Consider the following 19,879-nt stretch of genomic DNA (forward strand, 5'->3'; position numbering starts at 1 on the left):
TCACGGCCAGTCTCAGTTCCGGTCACCTGGGTACAGCAGTGCATGAGCAGCCTGACGCGTCTGGCACTGTTTCCAGTGTTTCAAGCGTTTCTAGTGCTGCAGTGTTCTAAGTGTATTCTGTACCTCCAGTGTCTCCAGGGCTTCAAATGTTTCCAGTGCTCCCTATGCTCCCAGTGCTTCCAGTGTCTCCAATGCTTGCAGTATTTCCACTGTTTCCACTGTTCCCAGTGCTTCCAGTGTCGCCGCTCGTTCCACGCTCGTCGTTCCGTTGCACAGCATTGCACAGTAGCGGGCCGGCGGGCCGAGGCGACACTCCGCTGGCCTTGCCGCTGCCTTGCCGCTGCAGCGGATTGTCCGATGAGTCGGATTTATGTGTTCCGCACTAATGCCGCTCCCGGAGCTGCATGCCTGGACAGCGCTCCCGATGCACAAAAAAAACATTAAATAGGAATTGAAAAAACTGCAAGGTCTCATAATGGATTCTGATGAATTTATTTCGGTGTCCGTTATCAAGAACTTACAAGTCTACTACTTCTTACATGAAATCACAGCGGAGAATAAATGATGAACTTAATCATTAGTAAGAATACGTACAAAAAACACACACACAAAGTAAACTGTATTAAATGGTAACCAAACGCCAATTTCCTTCGCAAACTGTGCCGGTTACGCCCAGCCGATATTTTTTTTATTTTTGCACCATGTCCGAAAAGTCAGTACGCAAGGGGCAGAGAATATGTCTGTGTGCCACCTCCGTGCCACCGTCAGTACTGATATTTTGGAAAACATATGGCAATCGTAGCATAAATAACTAATAAGGTATAAGGACTACACATGTCGCACTGCACAAACTCACGTCTATGCAGACAAAAAAAATGAAAAAAAAAAAACAAGAAAAACGGGGTCGAAAATTGCGCGCCATTTTCAATTTGAACAATTATGACAAAGCCCGCCTTTTCTTACACGACAAACTACCGTAATAAATATGATTGCAAGAGGCGTCTATACGTCCACTTGCCGCTAGCTTACACAACTACTATGTACATAGAGGACAAGCTGGTCGCCCCGAGCGGCTAGCAGATGGGATACTTTAGACATTGATATAAATGTGTAATTGTTCGAAACTTCAACAAACAGCAAGTTTCTTCTTTACTTTATTTTTCCGAGAAAATTTATTGGGCCACCGGCTGCCGGTTCAAGTCGACCAGTAGCCAATAATTATTCTTAATTACTTAAAATCGATAGCGTAACGCCAAGTCGATGGAGTAGTTCGCGGATCGGGGTAAGTGGAGGCGTACTGAAGGTAAGGGGGAGGGAAGTGACCGGGGTCGGGCCTGCCTAGGTCTTATCCCAAAGTGCGAACTACCCACACGCTGGCTCCACTGGGAGTCCCCAGGTCTTTCAGTCGAAGGCTGATCTCGAGAGTCACACTGTCGGGACTGCGGGCCTTGGGTGGATACACTGCTTCCAGAGCGGAGCTACAACTCTAGTGGCGAAACGAATTTCAAATCCTAAATTTAATTCACTGCCTTTTTCAGCCGGAATGGCCCGTGCCGGACTCAGATCAGCCTCCTTGATAAAAAAAAACATACACACACTTTCGTTTTTTAAATAAGAGAAGCGCGCCACACTCACACATTTACACGGAACTCACACGCACGTGGGAGGAAAATACACAAAAAGGAACAAAATCACTCAGTCACTCCGACAAAGGCCTTCTCGCATTCGATGCGGATCGTTCTGGCGACCGAGAAAGGGATCGCCAACAAGGGAAAGGGAGGGGCGGTGAAGAAGTCCATCGACCGAGGAGGATCAAGATCACACACTGCTAAAAAAAGGGGGGCTGCATTCTCCTTTCGTCGAGGATAGTTTCGACAGCAACACAAAAAACATTAAAAAATATAACAATGAAATGTTTCACTGCGGTTGGCATGGCCTACTGCGATTTGGCAGGCAGACCTACAGAGACAGACGGGTGAGGGGAGGGGGATTTTCAGTCCGTATGTTTGATGGCGTTCAAATCCTTCTTTCTTTTAGGGGAGGGGGAAGGGGAATGGGGAATTGGTTCACATTTTTTTTTATCTCCTGCGCAAAATAGAGGGGCAGACGCCGTTGTCCCGATATAATGGGCACAGTGGACAGGACGGTGCCTACAGTGCCGCGCTGGCTCCGCACCAGGCCGCACCGCCGCACCGGGCTGCAGGGACTACCCACAGATCGTCTCGGACACGTCCGCAGGAGCTTCGAACGGCACCGGGGTGGCGGGGGCGGGGGTAGTCGATGGTGGGGTTCTCGAGGACGAAGAGGCGCGTCCACGCGGCGGCCTAGTTCATTCGGTTCTTGTTGGTCACGATTGTGCCGTGGTCGAAGCGCGTCTCGGTCATGGCCATGTTGTCGAGGCCGAGGACGCCACCGAGGACGCCGTCGAGGTCGGCAAAGACGCCGCCGAGGCCGCCCCGAGGCGCCGCCGAGGCCGCGCCGAGGCCGCCGCCGAGGCCGCCGCCGAGGCCGCCGCCCCGCCGAGGCCGCCGCCGAGGCCGCCGCCGAGGCCGCCGACATGCCACCGAGGCCGAGGACGCCGCCGAGGCCGAGGACGCCGCCTAGTTGATGCGGCCCTTGTGCGTCATGAAGGTGCCGTGGTCGAAGCGCGGCTCGGCCATGGCCATGTTGCCGAGGCCGCCGAGGCCGACGACGCCGGTGACGCCGAGGCCGGCCGCGCCGAGGCCGTGGCCCAGGCCCATGCGCTCCGCCTTGGCCGAGGCGCCCGTCGACAGGCGGCGCACGCGGCAGCACAGCACCAGCACCGTGGAGGCCAGCAGGCACAGCAGCGAGCAGCCCAGCCCCAGCAGCGTCTGGAAGGAGCCCGACTTGAGGCACACCGAGTTGAGCTGGTCCGACAGGGTGCCTGCAACACACCGCAACAGAGTTAGCTACACTGCAGAAACCAAAGCAGTGGGGGTTTGTTGTATGGTGGTAAATCACAAACTATTACACAAAGTACACAAAAAGTACGTTTAAAAAGTCGTACAATTTTTGCTGTGAGGCCTGAGATTGTTTGCGGGGCTTAGAAGGTGTACGCGAATGAACAGACGCACGTGTGTATAGCCCCCTTTGCCCCCCCCTCTCTCTCTCTCGCACACACACACACACACACACACACAGACACACGCGCGCGGCTTGCGCTGCGGGAGCGCCTGTCAAGTCGGGGGTAGGCAGCCCAAGTCACGGCTGGTGTGCGGGGCGGCCTACACTGCGGGGCGGCCTACACTGCGGGGCGGCCTACACTGCGGGGCGGCCTACCCTGCGGGGCGGCCTACACTGCGCTCAGCAGGCGCTCGCTGTCTCTCTCCATGTCTCTCGCACGGGACGACGGCGCCATAAGAGTGCGAGGCGAGACGGAAAGAGATAGAGCGACTCAAGAAAAAACTCTATACTGCATATCGTTGTCGTATGTATTTATCTGCTAAAACAGCCCTTCGGACGGTCTGTGCCTCGCGCGGGAGCCGCTCGTTTTGGCGGCAAGGCCCGCGCCGAATAATTACCACTTACGCTACCTGCGGCGCGGGTGCTAGTGGGTGTGGCTACTAGAGGGGGGCGGACCCAGGTGGCGTGGGCTGCTGGGCGCGTACACTGCGGGCGGCCCGGCCGTGCCCGTAAGTACCACGCGGGCGGCCGCGACGCGACGGATTGTGGCGTGGCCACACTGCGGGGCGGCCTACACTGCGGGGCGGCCTACCCTGCGCTCAGCAGGCGCTCGCTGTCTCTCTCCATGTCTCTCGCACGGGACGACGGCGCCATAAGAGTGCGAGGCGAGACGGAAAGAGATAGAGCGACTCAAGAAAAAAATCTATACTACTATATCTGTGTGTCGTTATGTATATTGTATCTGCTATAAAAAGCACGCGTCTGTTCGGAATCGGTCTGTGCGCGTCGCGCGGGAGCCGCACCGTTTTGGCGGCAAGGCCCGCGCCGAATAATTACCATCCTTTCAACGCACCCGCGCGCGCGCGTGTGTGTGTGTGTGTAGAAGGGGGGGCTGGACCCACGGTGGCGTGAGGCGTGCTTGGCCTTTGCGCGTCGTGGCCGTGCGGGCCGTGCCGGCCGTGCCCGTCAAGTACGCACGCGCGGCGCACGCGCACGCGAGGCGGGATGAGCCGCGGATGTGTGGCGGTGGCGCAACATCTGCATGCGCAGCGCCGCGCACCTGCCGCAGGGGTGCGAGAGAGACAGACAGACACTGCCCTCTAAAGTGGGCAAGACCGGTGCCGGTGGCAAAAAGTCCAGACGCGTTTCGAGCTCCGGAGTCGCTAAATAGGACTCGAACTGAACGTGTAGCCCCACCAATGGATTGCTCCCTTAACGAGGAATCTATTGGTGGGACCACACGTTCAGTTCGAGTCCCATTTAGCGACTCTGGAGCTCGAAACGCGTCCGAGATTTCGACCGCCTCCGCCGGTCCTCTGGTAGATCCACTGTGCATCGTGCATCGTCAGCGCGACTTACTGTTGGCAGAGGTGACGCCGTCCAGGGACTCGCCCTCCTGCAGGACCCTCAGGCTCTGGAACAGGTTGACGTTCTCGGAGAGCGCGGACGGCGCCTGCGTGGGCTGCCCCAGCGTCTGGCCCAGCGTCTGGCCCACTGTCTGGGACGCCCCCAGCGGTCCCGTCAGCCCCAGGGGCTCGCCGACGGACCGCTTGGACACGGACTTGGCGTTCCTCCAGTGGCACGGCTGGCTCTGCAAGCGGACAACAACAGTGTAACGAAACGTGCAATGCCACACCAAAAATAAAATTATTTCTTTTTTGGTTTTAAAAAAAAAGAGGGCCACTGACCGGACACCGGCCGTGGCACATCCGCACGTCGCACTCGATGTACAGCGCCGGCGACCCCGTGAACCTGAACGTCTTCATGTAGGCGAAGACCTGCGTCTCGAAGGCGCCCTGCTCGCTCCACGTGCCGCGGAACCTCGAGATGAGCTTGTCGTCCACGGGGCACCTGGAGGGTCAACGGGAGGGTTACAGACCCGGCATTTCGTGTCAGCTGGATTACGGACTAGCCACTATCCGTATCACCCCCGGGTGCGGTTTAAAAAGCTCACCCGGCTCAAAGGATCACCTCAGATTACCACCAGATTACCTCCAAATTTATAGAAACCCGGATTATCTCCAAATTGATAAAAACCCGGATTACCTCGAATTTTTTTGGTAAATCCGGACTATCTTCAAATTTCTGGTGGTCCGAATTACCCTCAAATTTCTGGTTACGAATCGCCTTCATTCCGCCTTCCGGGATTCAATCGCCTTCCGGGATTACCTCCAAATTTCCGGTAATCCGAACTATCTCCAATGTCGGTAGGATTACCGTTCACCAATTTGGTGTCAGTCGGATTACCCGAGTCGTTACCCCCTCGGCCGGAGCGGACTTTTGCCGCTGGCTTTGCAGCGCTTTGCAGTGGCGTGCACGACCTATCGCAGCGGCGCGTCTCGCTGACGCATGTCTTTTAATCCTTTCCTCTTCCTCCGCTCGTTCCCTTGTTTCTCAGCGTCTTCTACCTTTTTTCGTGGATCGTCACGCAAGGCGTCATAAGGACGGCGCCATGGGCAGCCACGCCGCGCCACGCCGCGCCACGCATGGCGGCGCTCGGCACCGCTATGGCACCTCATGGCGAGCTGCGGGCGCTGCGGGCCGGGCCTTGCGCCGGGCCCTGCCAAGGACGAGCATCCCGCACGGTGACCCAGCCCCAGCGCCAGCCGGCCGCAAGGAAGCTGTCCCGTCCCGGCCTCGCCGGCCTCGCCCCAGGCTAGCCGCGGCCGCGTCGCTCTGTCTCTCTCGCACTCAAAGGGTGACCCGTCCCGTGGCACAGTGAGCCGGAAGACACGTGCGGGAGGCAGTCAAAGTCCCGGACGCGTTTCGAGCTCCAGAGTCGCTAAATGCGACTTGACTGGCACGTGTGACCCCACCAATGGATTGCTCTCAGGATGAGGAATCCATTGGTGGGGCCACACGTTCGGTTCGAACTCGGGTTCGAGTTCCATTTAGCGACTCTGGAGCTCGAAACGCGTCCGGGATTTTGACCGCCTCCGCTCACTGTGTGTAGTGATGCAAGGAAGACGCATGGTGACGGAAGCTCTTTTTGGAAGCGGGCTACTCCCATGGCACAACCCGGCCACAGAATCATCCCTGTTCGTAGCCGAGAGCGCTAAGTTGCCCATCTGTCATCTTGGTTCAAAACCCGTCGTTTGCAATTCTGCAGGCTCGCCTACAGGTTTTCCGACCGCCTCCTCTCCTCTCGTCAACACGGCCGCGTGGGCCTCGTGGCTAATCGGAAGGCTGCCCAAACCGAGGGGCACGAAGGAACCCTTCTGTCTCCCTCGCACTCACGGGGCGTTGCCGTAGGCCGTAGGTGTGCGAGAGAGACAGCGCGAATCGCTCGGTCGAAAACCACCACCGGTGTCCGCGGTCACTACTCGAGCGACAGAGAGGCGATGTTTCTGTCTCTCTCGCACCGATGCGGGACGAGTGCGAGAGAGACAGAGCGAGACTCTGGCAATCAGTGTGCAGTTGGACAATTAATTTGGAACTAAAACGGAAACGATCGCGGGGACAATGGGAGCAGACATTCCTTCCTAATACCGCGGGTCCTACACTGGCGCTCCGAATTCCTCCGCGCTCTGTCTCTCTCGCAGCCCTGCGGGACGGCCGGGACGGCCGGGACGGCCCACGAGTGCGAGAGAGACAGAGCGACGACAGCGGCGCGCTGTTCGGGATCGGACTGCAGGGCTTAGGGCCGACGGGGACCTCCGCGAACCCGTTAGCAGTGCTCGCCCCGGCGTCGCAGCGAGCCGGTCGAGGGCCTCGGCACGGCACGGCACGGCACGGCGCGGCACGGCGTGGCACGGCACGGCGTGGCACGGCACGGCACGGCGTGGCACGGCGTGCGGGATGACGGCATATGACGTGTCGTGACGGTAGCGCCACGCGACAAGACACGGCACAGCACGGCAAGGAGCACGCCGGGCCAGCAGACTGAGAGTCGTTTTCGTCGCTCTGTCTCTCTCGCACGCATACGGGACGCCGCAGGAGCGCGAGAGAGACAGAGCGACGAAAACGACTCTCGGAGTCCGTCTGGTGCGGGCCAGCAAGGCGACGTGCCGCGTGCCTCGAGAGCGAGAACCGAGTGGAACCAACGCACTACACCGGCAGCGCGGGAGTCATGACCTACGCGAGCAAGGGCAGGGGGAGCAGTCGCTGTGACAAGGAACCATGTCGCACAGCCCCAGGTGGGTGGACCTCGTTCGGGCTTTCGGGCAGGCGGCGGCAGATAGGCGGACGGACACACACGCAGACACAAACAGACACCCAGACACATGGACGCACCATTTGTTGAGAAAAAATGAGTTAGCAATCCGCAAATATTTGCCTCCTTCTATGGGACTTGTAACACGCAGAAAGCATTCCGAGGAATTTTGAGCAAGTCAGTGTTACAAACTATTCAGTTTTCTATGCATGCGAAGAATTAAATCGTAAATTACGAAGTTGATTTTTTCCGGCGTGACACACAGACAGACAGATAGATAGACAGGCAGACGGACCAGTGGAGTGCGCAGAAATTAAAGGGGGGGGGGTCAGGCCACGCAATTTGCCTGCCTTCCAGGCGGCTGTCTAGTGGCCAAAGGGGGGATCATGACCCCCTCCCCCCCCTTTTGCGCACGCCACTGAGACGGACAGTAAGACGCACAGACAGACAGACAACAAGACGGGCAGACAGTCCCGACGTGTGCGGCGCACGCGACATCGTGCTGGACGCGATAGCCCGCTAATGCATCGCTACTCTGGGAGCTCTGGAAGCTCCTGAGGGCTCTGCGGGCCAGCAGAGCAGACTTTGATTCCGAGAGTCGTTTCCTTCGCTCCGTCTCTCTCGCACTCGTGGGGCGTTCTAATGGCTGCGAGAGAGACGGAGCGACGAAAACGGCTCTCGGAATCCGTCTGCGGCAGGCAGCACTTACCCGTACTGGTCGATGAGTTGGATCCGCTTGTTGCCGCCGTTGTGCGCCCAGCAGTCGTTGACCACGATGTCGAAGCCGTCTGCGGAATCAGTCGGTACTCAGTAAAAAACAACAACAACACAACAACAACAACAACAACAAAACAACAAGAAGTGAAGAGACACACTCAAAAAGTTCTACGAGGAATTTGCTTCATAACTACGAAGGAAGGCGTTGTAGAATTGCTTCGTATTATGAAGATTTTCTTCGTTTACCGAAGGATTTTGCTTCACGTATAGTTCGAATCATTTCTTACAATGCCTTCGTTTTCTTCATACGGCAAAGCGGTGCTTCGTAGACTTTTCGCCGAGTGAAAAACAAAAAAAATGGTTGGTGGGTTTTTGAACCCGCGACTTACCGTACTTGCTCCTCATGTAGATGATGAGGGTGAGGGGGTCGCCCACCCGCACCGGCCCAGTGACCCGGGTGCCTCCCGTGCCGTAGCCGTACCGGATCTCCATGTAGCACTCGGGCGGGGACAGCGTGAACACTACGGGGTTGCCCGTCGCCACCCTGCACGAACGCAAACCACGTTACACAGGCTGGAGCGACGCCAGAGTGACACAGGAGCGACAAGAGAGTGACTACATTGGAGTTTACACCATAGTGACGAATGAGTTGCACTGGATTTAACGCTGGAGTGACAATGGAGTGACGCTCGAGTGACGCCCGAGTGACACTGCTTTAGTGACATTGGAGAGACACTCGAGTGATACTGCCTAGTGACAATAGAGTGACGCTCGAGTGACACTGCTTTAGTGACATTGGAGAGACACTCGAGTGATACTGCCTAGTGACAATAGAGTGACGCTCGAGTGACACTGCTTAGTGACATTGGAGTGACGCTTGAGTGACACTGCTTGAGTGAAACAGGAGTGACACTGGAGCGACGCTTGAGTGAAACAGGAGTGACACTGGAGCGACGCTTGAGTGAAACAGGAGTGACACGGGGGTGACACAGGAGTGACAGAGACACTGTACTTACTCGACGTCCAGGAAGGGGAAGGTGACCGTCTTCCAGAAGTCGTAGCCGTACTCGCACGTCACCTTGAAGTGCTCGTCCCACTCCTCCTCGATCATGGGGTTGTACTGCACGGTCACCGTGTTCCACATAAAGTTTTTCTGCGAGATCATTCAAAAAATTGTTAACAAGAACCTTTCCAGGTGGTCTTAAAGAGACACTCAGAATTTTCAGTCCAGATTTTCAGACCAACTCTCAGTCTGAATTATCAGATCACTCATCTCTTTCAAACTGACTAAAATTACTGAAAATTCAGTGAAACTTTACAGTGCTGCTGTACATTTTACAAAAATAAACTGAGGAAAATGAGCTGCCAAGGACGCTTTGCCGGTATTCGAACCGGCGACTTTGAGACCGTGCAATTGGTTTTACGGCGCAGCGTGCCTTGCCTTACCGTGGGGTTCTTCCGGCTGTCCTCTCCCAGTGAGTTCTTGCCCAGCGTGCCGCAGCGGTTCAGCTGAATGTAGAACTCGTAGTAGTCTCGGCCGGTGCCGTTGATGTACACGCACTCGGGGTCGTACGCGTAGCCTGCGGGAGACACCACAAAGTTGAGCCAACACGACGAAAGGGATGCAAGAAATAGAATAAAACAGGGGAAACATGCTGGTGTAGGATAAGAAAATGCGCGAGAGTGAGAACAATTCGTGAAAGAAAAATAAACTAACAAAAAAGTTAAGTTGAAAACTTCAATTTAAAACAAAAAAAAAATGCCCTTGTAAAACAATGTCACAGTTTGATTTTTTTTACATACAGGAAATGAATAGGACTTGATAAATTTTATAGTGCTCCCTTAAAAGCTTCAATTTTAGAAAAAGTACACTTGAAGAAAAAGTGATAAAATTATCTTTTTATCACAAACTGCCGCGACAGTGTAGAAACGCAGTGGGCAGTGCTGAAAGGCCAGGGCGACCTGGAACGGTGCCTGGAATTGCCTGGAGGCGAGCCTGGAGGCCTGCAGCCCAGAGGCCAGGCCTAGCCAGCCACCCTGAAGCGCGACCGTCGTTAATTTAAATACCGCTAGACAATGGCTTTACCTGACGAGTACAGGAGGCCGCCGAAGGAGCCGTTGAAGCCGATGCGGATTTTCATGTAGTCGTCCTGGCACTCGGCTTCGATGTCTGCAAAACAGGAAAAAAGGTTGGTCAATTTAACGTTCGGGCTCCGGCAAGTTTCGTCCTGCGGTGAGAAGTGGGGAGAGTTCTCCTATCACTGCGGCAGCACCGGCACGGATCAAGGACTTTTCTGAGGTGCATTGGTTTTACGGCGCAGCGTGCCTTGCCTTACCGTGGGGTTCTTCGGCTGTCCTCTCCAGTGAGTTCTTGCCCAGCGTGCCGCAGCGGTAAGCTGATGTAGAACTCGTAGTAGTCTCGGCCGGTGCCGTTGATGTACACGCACTCGGGGTCGTACGCGTAGCCTGCGGGAGACACCACAAAGTTGAGCCAACACGACGAAAGGGATGCAAGAAATAGAATAAAACAGGGGAAACATGCTGGTGTAGGATAAGAAAATGCGCGAGAGTGAGAACAATTCGTAAAGAAAATAAACTAACAAAAAGTTAGTTAACTTCAATTTAAAAAAAGAAATGCCTTGGTTAAACAATGTCACAGTTTGATTATTTTACATACAGGAAATGAATAGGACTTGATAAATTTTATAGTGCCCCATTAAAAGTTCAATTTAGAAAAATACACTTGAAGAAAAGTGATAAAATTATCTTTTATCACAACTGCCGCGACAGTGTAGAAACGCAGTGGGCAGTGCTGAAAGGCCAGGGCGACGGAACGGTGCATGGAATTGCCTGGAATGCTTGGTGCCTGCAGCCCAGAGAGCCTAGCCTAGCAACCACCCTGAAGCGCGACCGTCGTTAATTTAAATACCGCTAGACAATGGTTTACCTGACGAGTAAGGAGGCCGCCGAAGGAGCCGTTGAAGCCGATGCGGATTTCATGTAGTGTCCTGGCACTCGCTTCGATGTCTGCAAAACAGGTAAAAAAGTTGGTCAATTTAACGTTCGGGCTCCGGCAAGTTTCGTCCTGCGGTGAGAAGTGGAAGTTCTCCTTCACTGCGGCAGCACGGCACGGATCAAGGACTTTTCTGAGGTGGCGTGTGTGTGTGTGTGTGTGTGTGTGTGTGTATAGAGAGAGAGAGTGGTGTAGCACTTTTTGGCAACTCGCAGGGGAAAAGTAGTGCTACCTTAACGGCCGCCAAGGAGGGGTAATAGCTCCCATTACACCCCGACTGAATACGTGCCTGCCGTGGCTAAGGAACTCAAAACAAAATAAAATAAAAAAATCCTCCTCTCTCTCTTTTGAATACAAAAAAAAAAAGAAAAAGAAAAAGTGACTTGGCTTTTGGACCGTTGGGTGCGCAAGTCGAGTCCGGTTGAAATGAGCCCTGGCGGACCAGCAGCCGACTGATTCCGAGAGTCATTTTCGTCGCACTGCCTCTCTCACACCAACGGAGACGAGTGGAAGGAGACAGAGCGACGAAAACGACTCTCAGTCTGCCGGTGGGCCTGGCGGCCCTGGCGGGGCCAATGTGCCGAATGACGAGGTGGTCTGCGTGGTCCAGGAGCGCGTCCGAGTCCGGGACGAGCCCTCTGGGGCCTCTGGGCCCCTCTGGGGTCACTGGAGGCCATCGCCGGGGGCACGGCGCCCCCACGGCGCCCCCGAGCCCCGCCCTGGCCCCGGGCAGCATGACGGCGGCCGTCTCTTCTCCGCACAGTGGGCCAGAAGACCGGTGGAGGCGGTCAAAATCCCGGACGCGTCTTGAGCTCTAGAGTCGCTAAATGGGACTCGAACCGAACGTGTGACCCCACCAAATGGATTCCTCGTTGGGAGAGCAATCCATTGGTGGGGTCACACGTTCGGTTCGAGTCAAATTTAGCGACTCAGGGGCTCGAAACGCGTCTAGAATTTTGGCCGCCTCCACCGGTCTTCTGTCCCACTGCGCTTCGCCGACCCGAGCGAGGTGCCGGGTCTGCCGGGGGCTTGAGGTGCATCGCGGTGACGCAACGAAAGGCCAGCAACGGGACGCGCGTCGGGCAGCGCGGCACCGAGCAGCCAATGACCACTGTGTGATAATACCTCGGACATGACCGACCGCCGCCACCGCGCCACGCCACGCCACGCCACGCCGTGACGGGCCGGGCCGCGGCGTGGCGCGGACGGGGGATCATCCATGACTCAGAGCCGCTGCCCCCCTCCCCGCCACAGCGAATTCTTGTAAAGGTAATTTGTACTACGGTCTACAGCGGTGGACACAGTGCAGTCTTGCCGGGCCTCTCTCACTCCGGCCGGCCGAACCGTTCGGGGATAATGGGAGCTTCTTTTTTTCTTCTTTTTTTCAGATGTACTGTACGCTGTTGTTCGCGTTGTGTTAAAAATGTCACAATAAATTCAAAAATGAAAAGAAAAATATCAGGACGTGACTAAATGTACTTTTTTGAATGAAGCAACATATATACCCAAAGAACAGAAATTTGTCATCCAGACGTCAAATGATATCAAAGAATGGTCAAAATCCTGTTTGTCAGAATGACATCATAGTCGACGGTCAAAGTTAGGGAATTTTGACGTCAAGTTGATGTCAAATGATGTCACGAACCCATTAACTGTATAAAGGATACGACTCTACTCATCAGCTGATATCCCTCCTTATGTTTGACAATGGTGTTGCGCGCCTGGAGGGTAGGCAATTTGAGGTACACGCCCCTGCAAGTTAGGCAATAGCCCCCCCCAGTAAAACGTTCTGCACACGCCCCTGTTGCTGATTAAATGCGTTCATGGATGACATCAAACGGATGTCATCGTGACCAAGTGAACTTTAAGATCTTAACTTCACAGGTTATCGCCAGGTTACCTCTTTTCCAAATGGCGTAAGACTTTTTGAAAGAAATAATGCAATTTCAGTTAGTTTTGCTGGTAGTTTGTAATGACTCAAATTGACATCATCCTGATGTCACCTTTCAAGAGAGTGACTAAATTTTGTCATTTTTTAGTCACTTGATGTCAATGTGACTATTTTCTGTTCTTTGGGATGCTGTTTTCGAATCGGATTTGACTTCCTTCAGTGAGGAGCTTATGTTTGCACGGCCCTACCCAAGGGAGGTTTGCGAAGGTTTCAATGTTTCCTCCACGCTGGAAATTATCGAGCAAGCAGACATTTTGCACTGTAAACAAAGGTAAGTCGGACGACTTAAACTATGTGTTGTCTGTGTGGTACTTGCCCAGTCTGTGTAATTAATATCAATGTAAGACATAAGTCACATCTATATTAGAATTTGACAGATTTTCTCAGTGATATAATTTTGACGTAGAAAGGTAGCTTATGAATTATTCACTGAGATTTAGTCAAAAGAACTAAAACTAATGGTTTTAGTTGATTTTGACTTAATTTTTTTTTTACAATTTTCAGGATATTACTTTATATTTTGATCCATTCGATTCAACTTTTTTTTCAACAGTGCGCTGCCGCTCTGCTTTTCAGCGACCGAACCAGAAAACGCCCTAAACTGGCCCGAATGGCGCGTCGCTCCGTCTCTCTCGCACTCGCAGGGCGTTGCGTGGGGGTGCGAGAGAGACGGATCGAAGCCCTGTCCAGGCTGCCGGCCACTGGATCGACGTGCGGGTCCGCGGCCCGGGCCCTGGCCTCTCCGCGGCGCGCGCCGTGCCGCCGGGCCCGTCCGCAGGACTGGTTCCGAGAGTCTCGCTCCGTCTCCCTCGCACTCGCGGGGCGTGCCGCGTGGGCGCGAGAGAGACAGAGCGAGACTCTCGGAATGAGTCTGCTGGCCGCGGTCCTTGGCTGTGCCCGTTGGCCGGCTCGGCCGGCGCAGACAGCTGTGTGAACAGAAGCTGACAGCTGCTGACACACAGACACAGAGGGCACACTGACGGACTGCGGACAGTCTTGTCAGTCAGGCGGTCCCGTTCTGGACCTCCTTGCATTTCCGGTGAGGACGGTGAAAGGCCGGGGGAAAGGGGGGGGGGTGTCTAGGTCGCGTGCCGGCCCCGCCACGCCACGCCACGCCGCGGCGGATGGATTATGCCGCATTAATCAGCACCTTCACGCCTCTCTGGAAAAAGCGCGGGAAAATGGAGAATAATTGGAGAATCGCGCGGCGGCGACTCGAGAAAAGGGCAAGTTTGGCGCCCAGTTGCTCCACTTCGGCGAAGAAAGTAGAACAATAGCGAAAAAATAAAATTACCAATAATGAAGTAATATGGGTTAAGGGGCTCGTCGATGCTTGTTTTGTGTGGGGCTCGTGGCGGCCGGGGCGGGGCGTGGCGGGGCGTGGCGGGGCGGGGGGGGCGTGGCGGGGCGGGGCGGCGTGGCGGGGCGGGCGGGGCGGGGCGTGGCGGGGCGGGGCGGGGCGTGGCGTGGCGGGGCGGGGCGTGGCGGGGCGGGCGTGGCGGGGCGGGGCGTGGCGGGGGCGTGGGCGGGGCGTGGCGGGGCGGGGCGGGCAGCCGGCCTACTTGTTCAACAAACATGATGAGAGACAGGAAAAAGGCAAAGGGACTGCCAATTTGTCTCGTGTTTATGGGAGGACCGCGCGACCGCGCCACTAGAAGTTGGTCAGGGCCGCTCCGCCGGAACCGGAGGGGAAGGGCCCCGGAATAAGCCGAGCCCGTCCGAAAATCCGTCCCCTTTTTGTTTCCACTCCACAGTGGGCCAGAAGACCGGCGGAGGCGGCCAAAATTGCAGACGCGTTCTGATCTCCAGAGTCGCTAAATGGGACTCGAACCGAACGTGTGACCCCACCATTGGATTCCTCGTTCGGAGAGCAATCGATTGGTGGGGTCACACGTTCGGTTCGAGTCTTGTCGAGCGACTCTGGAGCTCAGAACGCGTCTACAATTTTGGCCGCCTCCGCCGGTCTTCTGGCCCACTGTGCGCTCCTTCTTCGCAGTGTAGTACCTTTGAGGTTCCCGAGGGAGCCTCCCGCGCGGATGGGATCAAGGGGATCTCGAGTGACTGCTGGAATGACTGGAGCGAGATGTGACCCCTTTGCTGGAACGGTACTGGAATGGCGTTGCCTGCACCCAACTGTCCCCAGTGTGAACTCTTTACCGCGGACTGCCCTGCCCCGCCCGCCCCGCCGCGCCCCACAGTGGGCTAGAAGACCGGTGGAGGCAGACAAAACTCTAGACGCGCTTTCAGCCCCAGAGTCGCTATAAGCGACTCGAACCGAACGTGACTCCACAAAATGGATTGCTCTCCGAACGAGGAATCCATTGGTGGGGTCACACGTTCTGTTCGCGGCCCGTTTAGCGACTGTGCAGCTCAAAACGCGTCTAGAGTTTCGGCTGCCTCCACCAGTCTTCTGACCCACTGTGCGCCCCACTCTAGCCTGCCCGGCCCCGGATGAGGCCGCCAGTCCTAGGCGACCCTATGGACGGAGTGTGAACTCGTCCTTTGTCAGTGGCGTGGCGTGCAGTGGCTTGCCTGGGCTTGCCCTTGGTCTCGCAGCGTCACACGGAGCCCATTCCCCCCGATCCGGACTCGGAATGTGGGCTGAGGTCGTGCGAAAAATAGAAATGGCCCCAGAGTCGAACAGCTGTTGTTGTTGTTTAAATGGTCTCGGGTTCGCGCCCCACTTACAGCGCTGTTTTTTTTGCTTCCCGTGGCTTGCGGCATGAGGGTTCTCTAGAATGGCTACACTTTCAGCCGCGAGCAAAGTACAGATATTGGGTCCAAACTTTCAATAATTCAGGATTCAATTTCATCCACAAAATACCTTTATAAAAGTAAAAGTGAATCAAACGCATTAAAATAGAAACGACGAACACACCCACTATAGTTTCCCTTGATTTTATAAAGCTGTTGATAAATAATTTTGAATGGCCACATAGAAACTTTGATCAAATCGATTCTTTTGAGAAAGATTCGAACCAACGTTTTTGACACCGAAACCCAGTGAGTTAACCCCCGCGGCCACGCCGCCACACGCTGCGCCTGTTGTCGTCGGCCTGTCCCCAATGGCCGCGCCTGGCCTCGCCGTGCTCGTCTCTTAGCGGGCTGAGTTATGGCTTTCCGGGCGGCCGGGCGCGCGCCGGGGCCTGCACTGCAGGGCCAGTCTGTCTCCGCCGCACTCATGGGGCGGTCCACAGCGTCCGCGGCCGAGCGAGAGAGACAGAGCGACGAAAGCACTCTTCGGGATGGGCGGGCTGGAGCCGGGCGGAGCCAGGGGCCCATACCCACCCCGTCCTGGAGGCGGCCTGGAGGCAGCCGGAGCCCCGTGCCCGAGCCGTGCCGCTCCAGTTGGCCCGCGACCCAGGCACGCCGTGGGCACGCCGTCGCCACGGACGGCCTCCACGGCCTCCTCCAGGACGCGGACGGCGCCACCGCGGCGCCACGGACAGACGTCGCACAGTGGGCCAGAAGACCGGTGGCGGCGGCCAAAACTCTAGGCGCGTTTCGAGCTCCAGAGTCGCTAAATGGGACTCGAACCGAACGTGTGACCCCACCAATGGATTGCTCTCCGAACGAGGAATCCATTGGTGGGGTCACACGTTCAGTTCGAGTCCTGTTTGGCAACTCTGGAGGTCAAAACGCGCTTAGAGTTTTGGCCCACCGGCCCACGCATGCGGCCAAGGGGTCCGCACTTCCAGTGCGCCGGCATAGCTTCACAAAATGATCCGCTTGGGTGCGGCCGAAGGTCCGAAGGGAGCCGCCTGCCGACACCTTGGGACTGTAAGCGGCGAGAGAGCCGCGGAACGCAGTGCCAATTCCTTTCTTTCTCTACGCATCCCGCCGAAGACTGCGAAGACTGCCAAGCCTGCCAAGCCTGCGATGGCTAGACAACAACAAAAGGCAGTAAAGTTCGCTCGCCAGTCTGTTTGTTTGCTTCTAGGAAGGACGTCCCTGCGCATGCTTCTGCCTGCTTCACTGTAAAATGTGTTTCCACCGTCCACGTGGCCCCGCGCACAACATGCCAAATTTCCCGCGCAAATTTTGTACTACTCAGAATCATCGCACAAAGTCGTGCGCCATTTCGTACAAATTTGGACACTGCAAGAAAGAACGTGTGCGCGAAAAGTGGCCCTCTCTCAGGCACGCACACTGACGCGTTCGTGCTGAGAGCGAGAGCCCCTGTGGACGCAAGGGTAGGCGGCCCGGTGGACAAGGGTGTGGTGCGGGTCGGCCTACCCTTGCTTTGGCAGGCGCTTCGGCCGCTCGTCCGGAACCTGTCGGCTTGGCTTGGTATCGGCAGACAGCGGAGCCCCCTGCCAAACACGTTTTCTCACACACATAAACACACACACACACACGCACTCATACGCACATGGCGAGCCCCTGCGGACGGAGGGATAGGCCGCCCGGTGACATGAGGCGTTTTGCGGGTCTGCCTACCCTCACGTTGGCAGGCGCTTGCCCGCTCGTGCGGAACGGCACGCCGCCGCGCGCTCTCTCGCTCAATTACTCACTCTACGTGCGCGCGCACACACACTCACACACACACACACACACACAGAGTCCGAGGCTGGGCGAGCAGGCGCGACGTGGTTGCCTGGTTCCAAACAGTCGCTCTGTCTCTCGCGCACCCGCTTGGGCGCTGCGTCCACGCCGTGGGAGTGCGAGAGAGACAGAGGCGACGCGAGAGCGCTGCTGGTGCATGCTGGTGGTCGTGGTCACCCACACTGACCTCCACGCCGGCGGGCCGGCCGGCGCGGTCCTTCGAAATAAAGAATCCTCTTTTGTGTCTTCATTGTCGGGGCGGCAGGGCGGCAGGGCGGCAGGACGCGGTGGTTGCGGCAGGCGGGACGCCCAGCGCGGCCCGGCGCAGTCCTGCGCGAGGCTCCAGTCGGCCGTTGCCTCATTTTCCACCCATTCCTGGACACTTTGTTTTCCTCGCGCCGCACAGGGAGCGTGCGTAAATCACCACCCAGTCTGGCTGCCCATTGAGCTTCCGCCGAGGGGCGTTCTCGGCGTGCGGACGACGGCAACGACGTGCCGAACCGGAGGACGGGAGGCGTCGCTGTCTCTCTCGCACTCATGGGCCGACCCGTGGAGGCGAGAGAGCGACAGAGCGACGAAAGCGACTCTCGGAATCCGTCTGCAGCCGCTGCCTTAACGAAGGTCCCCTGAATTCCTGACGATGCGCACCTCGCGGCCGGCAGACTGCTTCGTCGCTCTGTCTCTCTCGCACCAACGGGGGCGTGCCGTCGGTGCGAGAGAGACAGAGCGACGAAGCAGGAAAGCGCGTGAAGAAAGTGGCGAATGCCATTGGCTATGGACCCAGCGGGGCGCCGCCGGGGCCTCCGCTTCGTTAGAGCCAGGGTGGCCAGGTAGGAAGCGCTCGGCGGCTCGGCTCGCTCGCTCGGCGGCTCGGCTCGCAAGGGTCGGCTCGGAAACGCGGCTCGGCTCGGCTCGGCTCGGCTCGGCTCGGCTCGGCTCGGCTCGGCTCGGCAAGGCACGGCAAGGCAAGGCAAGGCGTCGGAAACGTCCCTTCCTGCGAGGCACGCATAACGAGGGGGTGGCAGCCGTGCGCATGGCCGCATGGCCCGGGGCGAGGTGGCAACTCTATGATGCAACTGCCGGTCAGTTACCACCACAACGCCCCGTCCCGCCGCCGGCCCGCCGGCCACCGCAGGCGCGTCTGTCTGAGCGTCTGGAGTCTGCCTGTCTGTCTGCCTGTCCGTCCGTCCGTCCGTCTGTCTGTCTAGTAGCCCACCTCTGGGTGTGTATAGGTGCCTGACTCTATGCCTGTCTGTGTCAGCATGACTGTCTGTCTGTCTGTCTGTCTGTCTGTCTGTCGGCACGGCTATCCATTAGTCAGTCCCGTTGAGCTCAGCCCATCCGTCATTGCCCGTTGTGTCCGCGCCTCCACGTGTCCCGCAGTCTCGTTACTTTCGTTCTCGACTGCGAATAACAAAAACGGGCGAACCGCGCCCTGCGAATAATTAGGATCCGTTCGGCGTTTGGCGCGGCACGCCGACGTGACGCAACGGAGCCTTATCAAGGACCGCTCATCGCGCGTCCGAGCATTCATTGCACGGACGGGCGGACGGACGGACAGACGGGCAGGCAGACGGAAGACAGACAGACAGACAGGCAGGCGGACAGACAAGGCAAATTAGGTAAACTTGACTCACGCTGCACTCGGGTGTTGTTGGAGCGGAGTCGCCGGTAGTCGCGGTCCCAGGTCTCGAGCGGGGCGCGGTACTCGGGGCTGTCCGAGGCCGAGGCCTGCAGGCGCCCCGGCGGCGGCGGCACGGAGGAGGCCGGCGTCGAGGCCGTGGAGGCGGCCGGCGAGGCGGCCGACGAGGCCGTCGTCTTCTTGGCGGGCCGCGTGGGCCTCGCGGGCTGGACGGGCTGCACGGGCACGTAGCCCTCCGGGTCGGCGACGAACACCACCTGCAGAGTCATGACGTTCCACGTTAGAGGCATAATTACAAAGGCGGCCACGTCGGGCACGTAGCCGGCGTCGTCCTGGAGGCTGCCAGGTCGCCGTCGTGGGCGGCGGGCGCGGCGGACGCGGCGGACGGCGGTAGATGGCGCTCAAGGCGCGCGATACCGCCGCACTATCTCCGCCAGCGGCAGCCAGCGGTCCGGCTGTGCACACGTCGCCCGAAAAAAATGTGCTCTGGTATTCGAACCCGCGACGCAGGAGCTTCCGTTAGCCGCGCCGCGTGCTCCTTCGCGCCACCCACACTGCCATCGAGGGCTGCCGATAGCGCTGAAAAAAAAAGGCAGGGAAAGGAAAAAGGCGGGAAAAGGAAAAAGGCAGCGAGGAGGCAGACGAGTGCAATTTCAGGCCGACCTTGTAATTTGAGCCCGGGGATGTCGCCGGCTGCAGGCCACTGCAGACTGA

General features: G+C 57.2%; 1 protein-coding gene across 1 annotated transcript; it reads right to left on the reverse strand.

Moving 5' to 3' along the window:
- Positions 1-1,345: 1,345 nt before the first annotated feature.
- LOC117654416 lies at positions 1,346-19,276 on the reverse strand. Its single transcript, XM_034401032.1, has 10 exons — positions 19,161-19,276; positions 10,101-10,184; positions 9,461-9,594; positions 9,031-9,167; positions 8,404-8,558; positions 8,007-8,085; positions 4,833-4,995; positions 4,504-4,735; positions 2,751-2,905; positions 1,346-1,486 (listed from the first exon to the last, which is right to left on the reverse strand). The coding sequence occupies exons 2-10, from the start codon at positions 10,153-10,155 to the stop codon at positions 1,346-1,348; spliced, it is 1,251 nt and encodes a 416-aa protein (XP_034256923.1). The 5' UTR covers positions 10,156-10,184; positions 19,161-19,276.
- Between the last annotated feature and the right edge of the window lie 603 nt (positions 19,277-19,879).

This window comes from Thrips palmi, unplaced genomic scaffold (assembly GCF_012932325.1).
Source record: "Thrips palmi isolate BJ-2018 unplaced genomic scaffold, TpBJ-2018v1 HiC_scaffold_10, whole genome shotgun sequence".
Classification (NCBI taxonomy): Eukaryota; Metazoa; Arthropoda; class Insecta; order Thysanoptera; family Thripidae; genus Thrips; species Thrips palmi.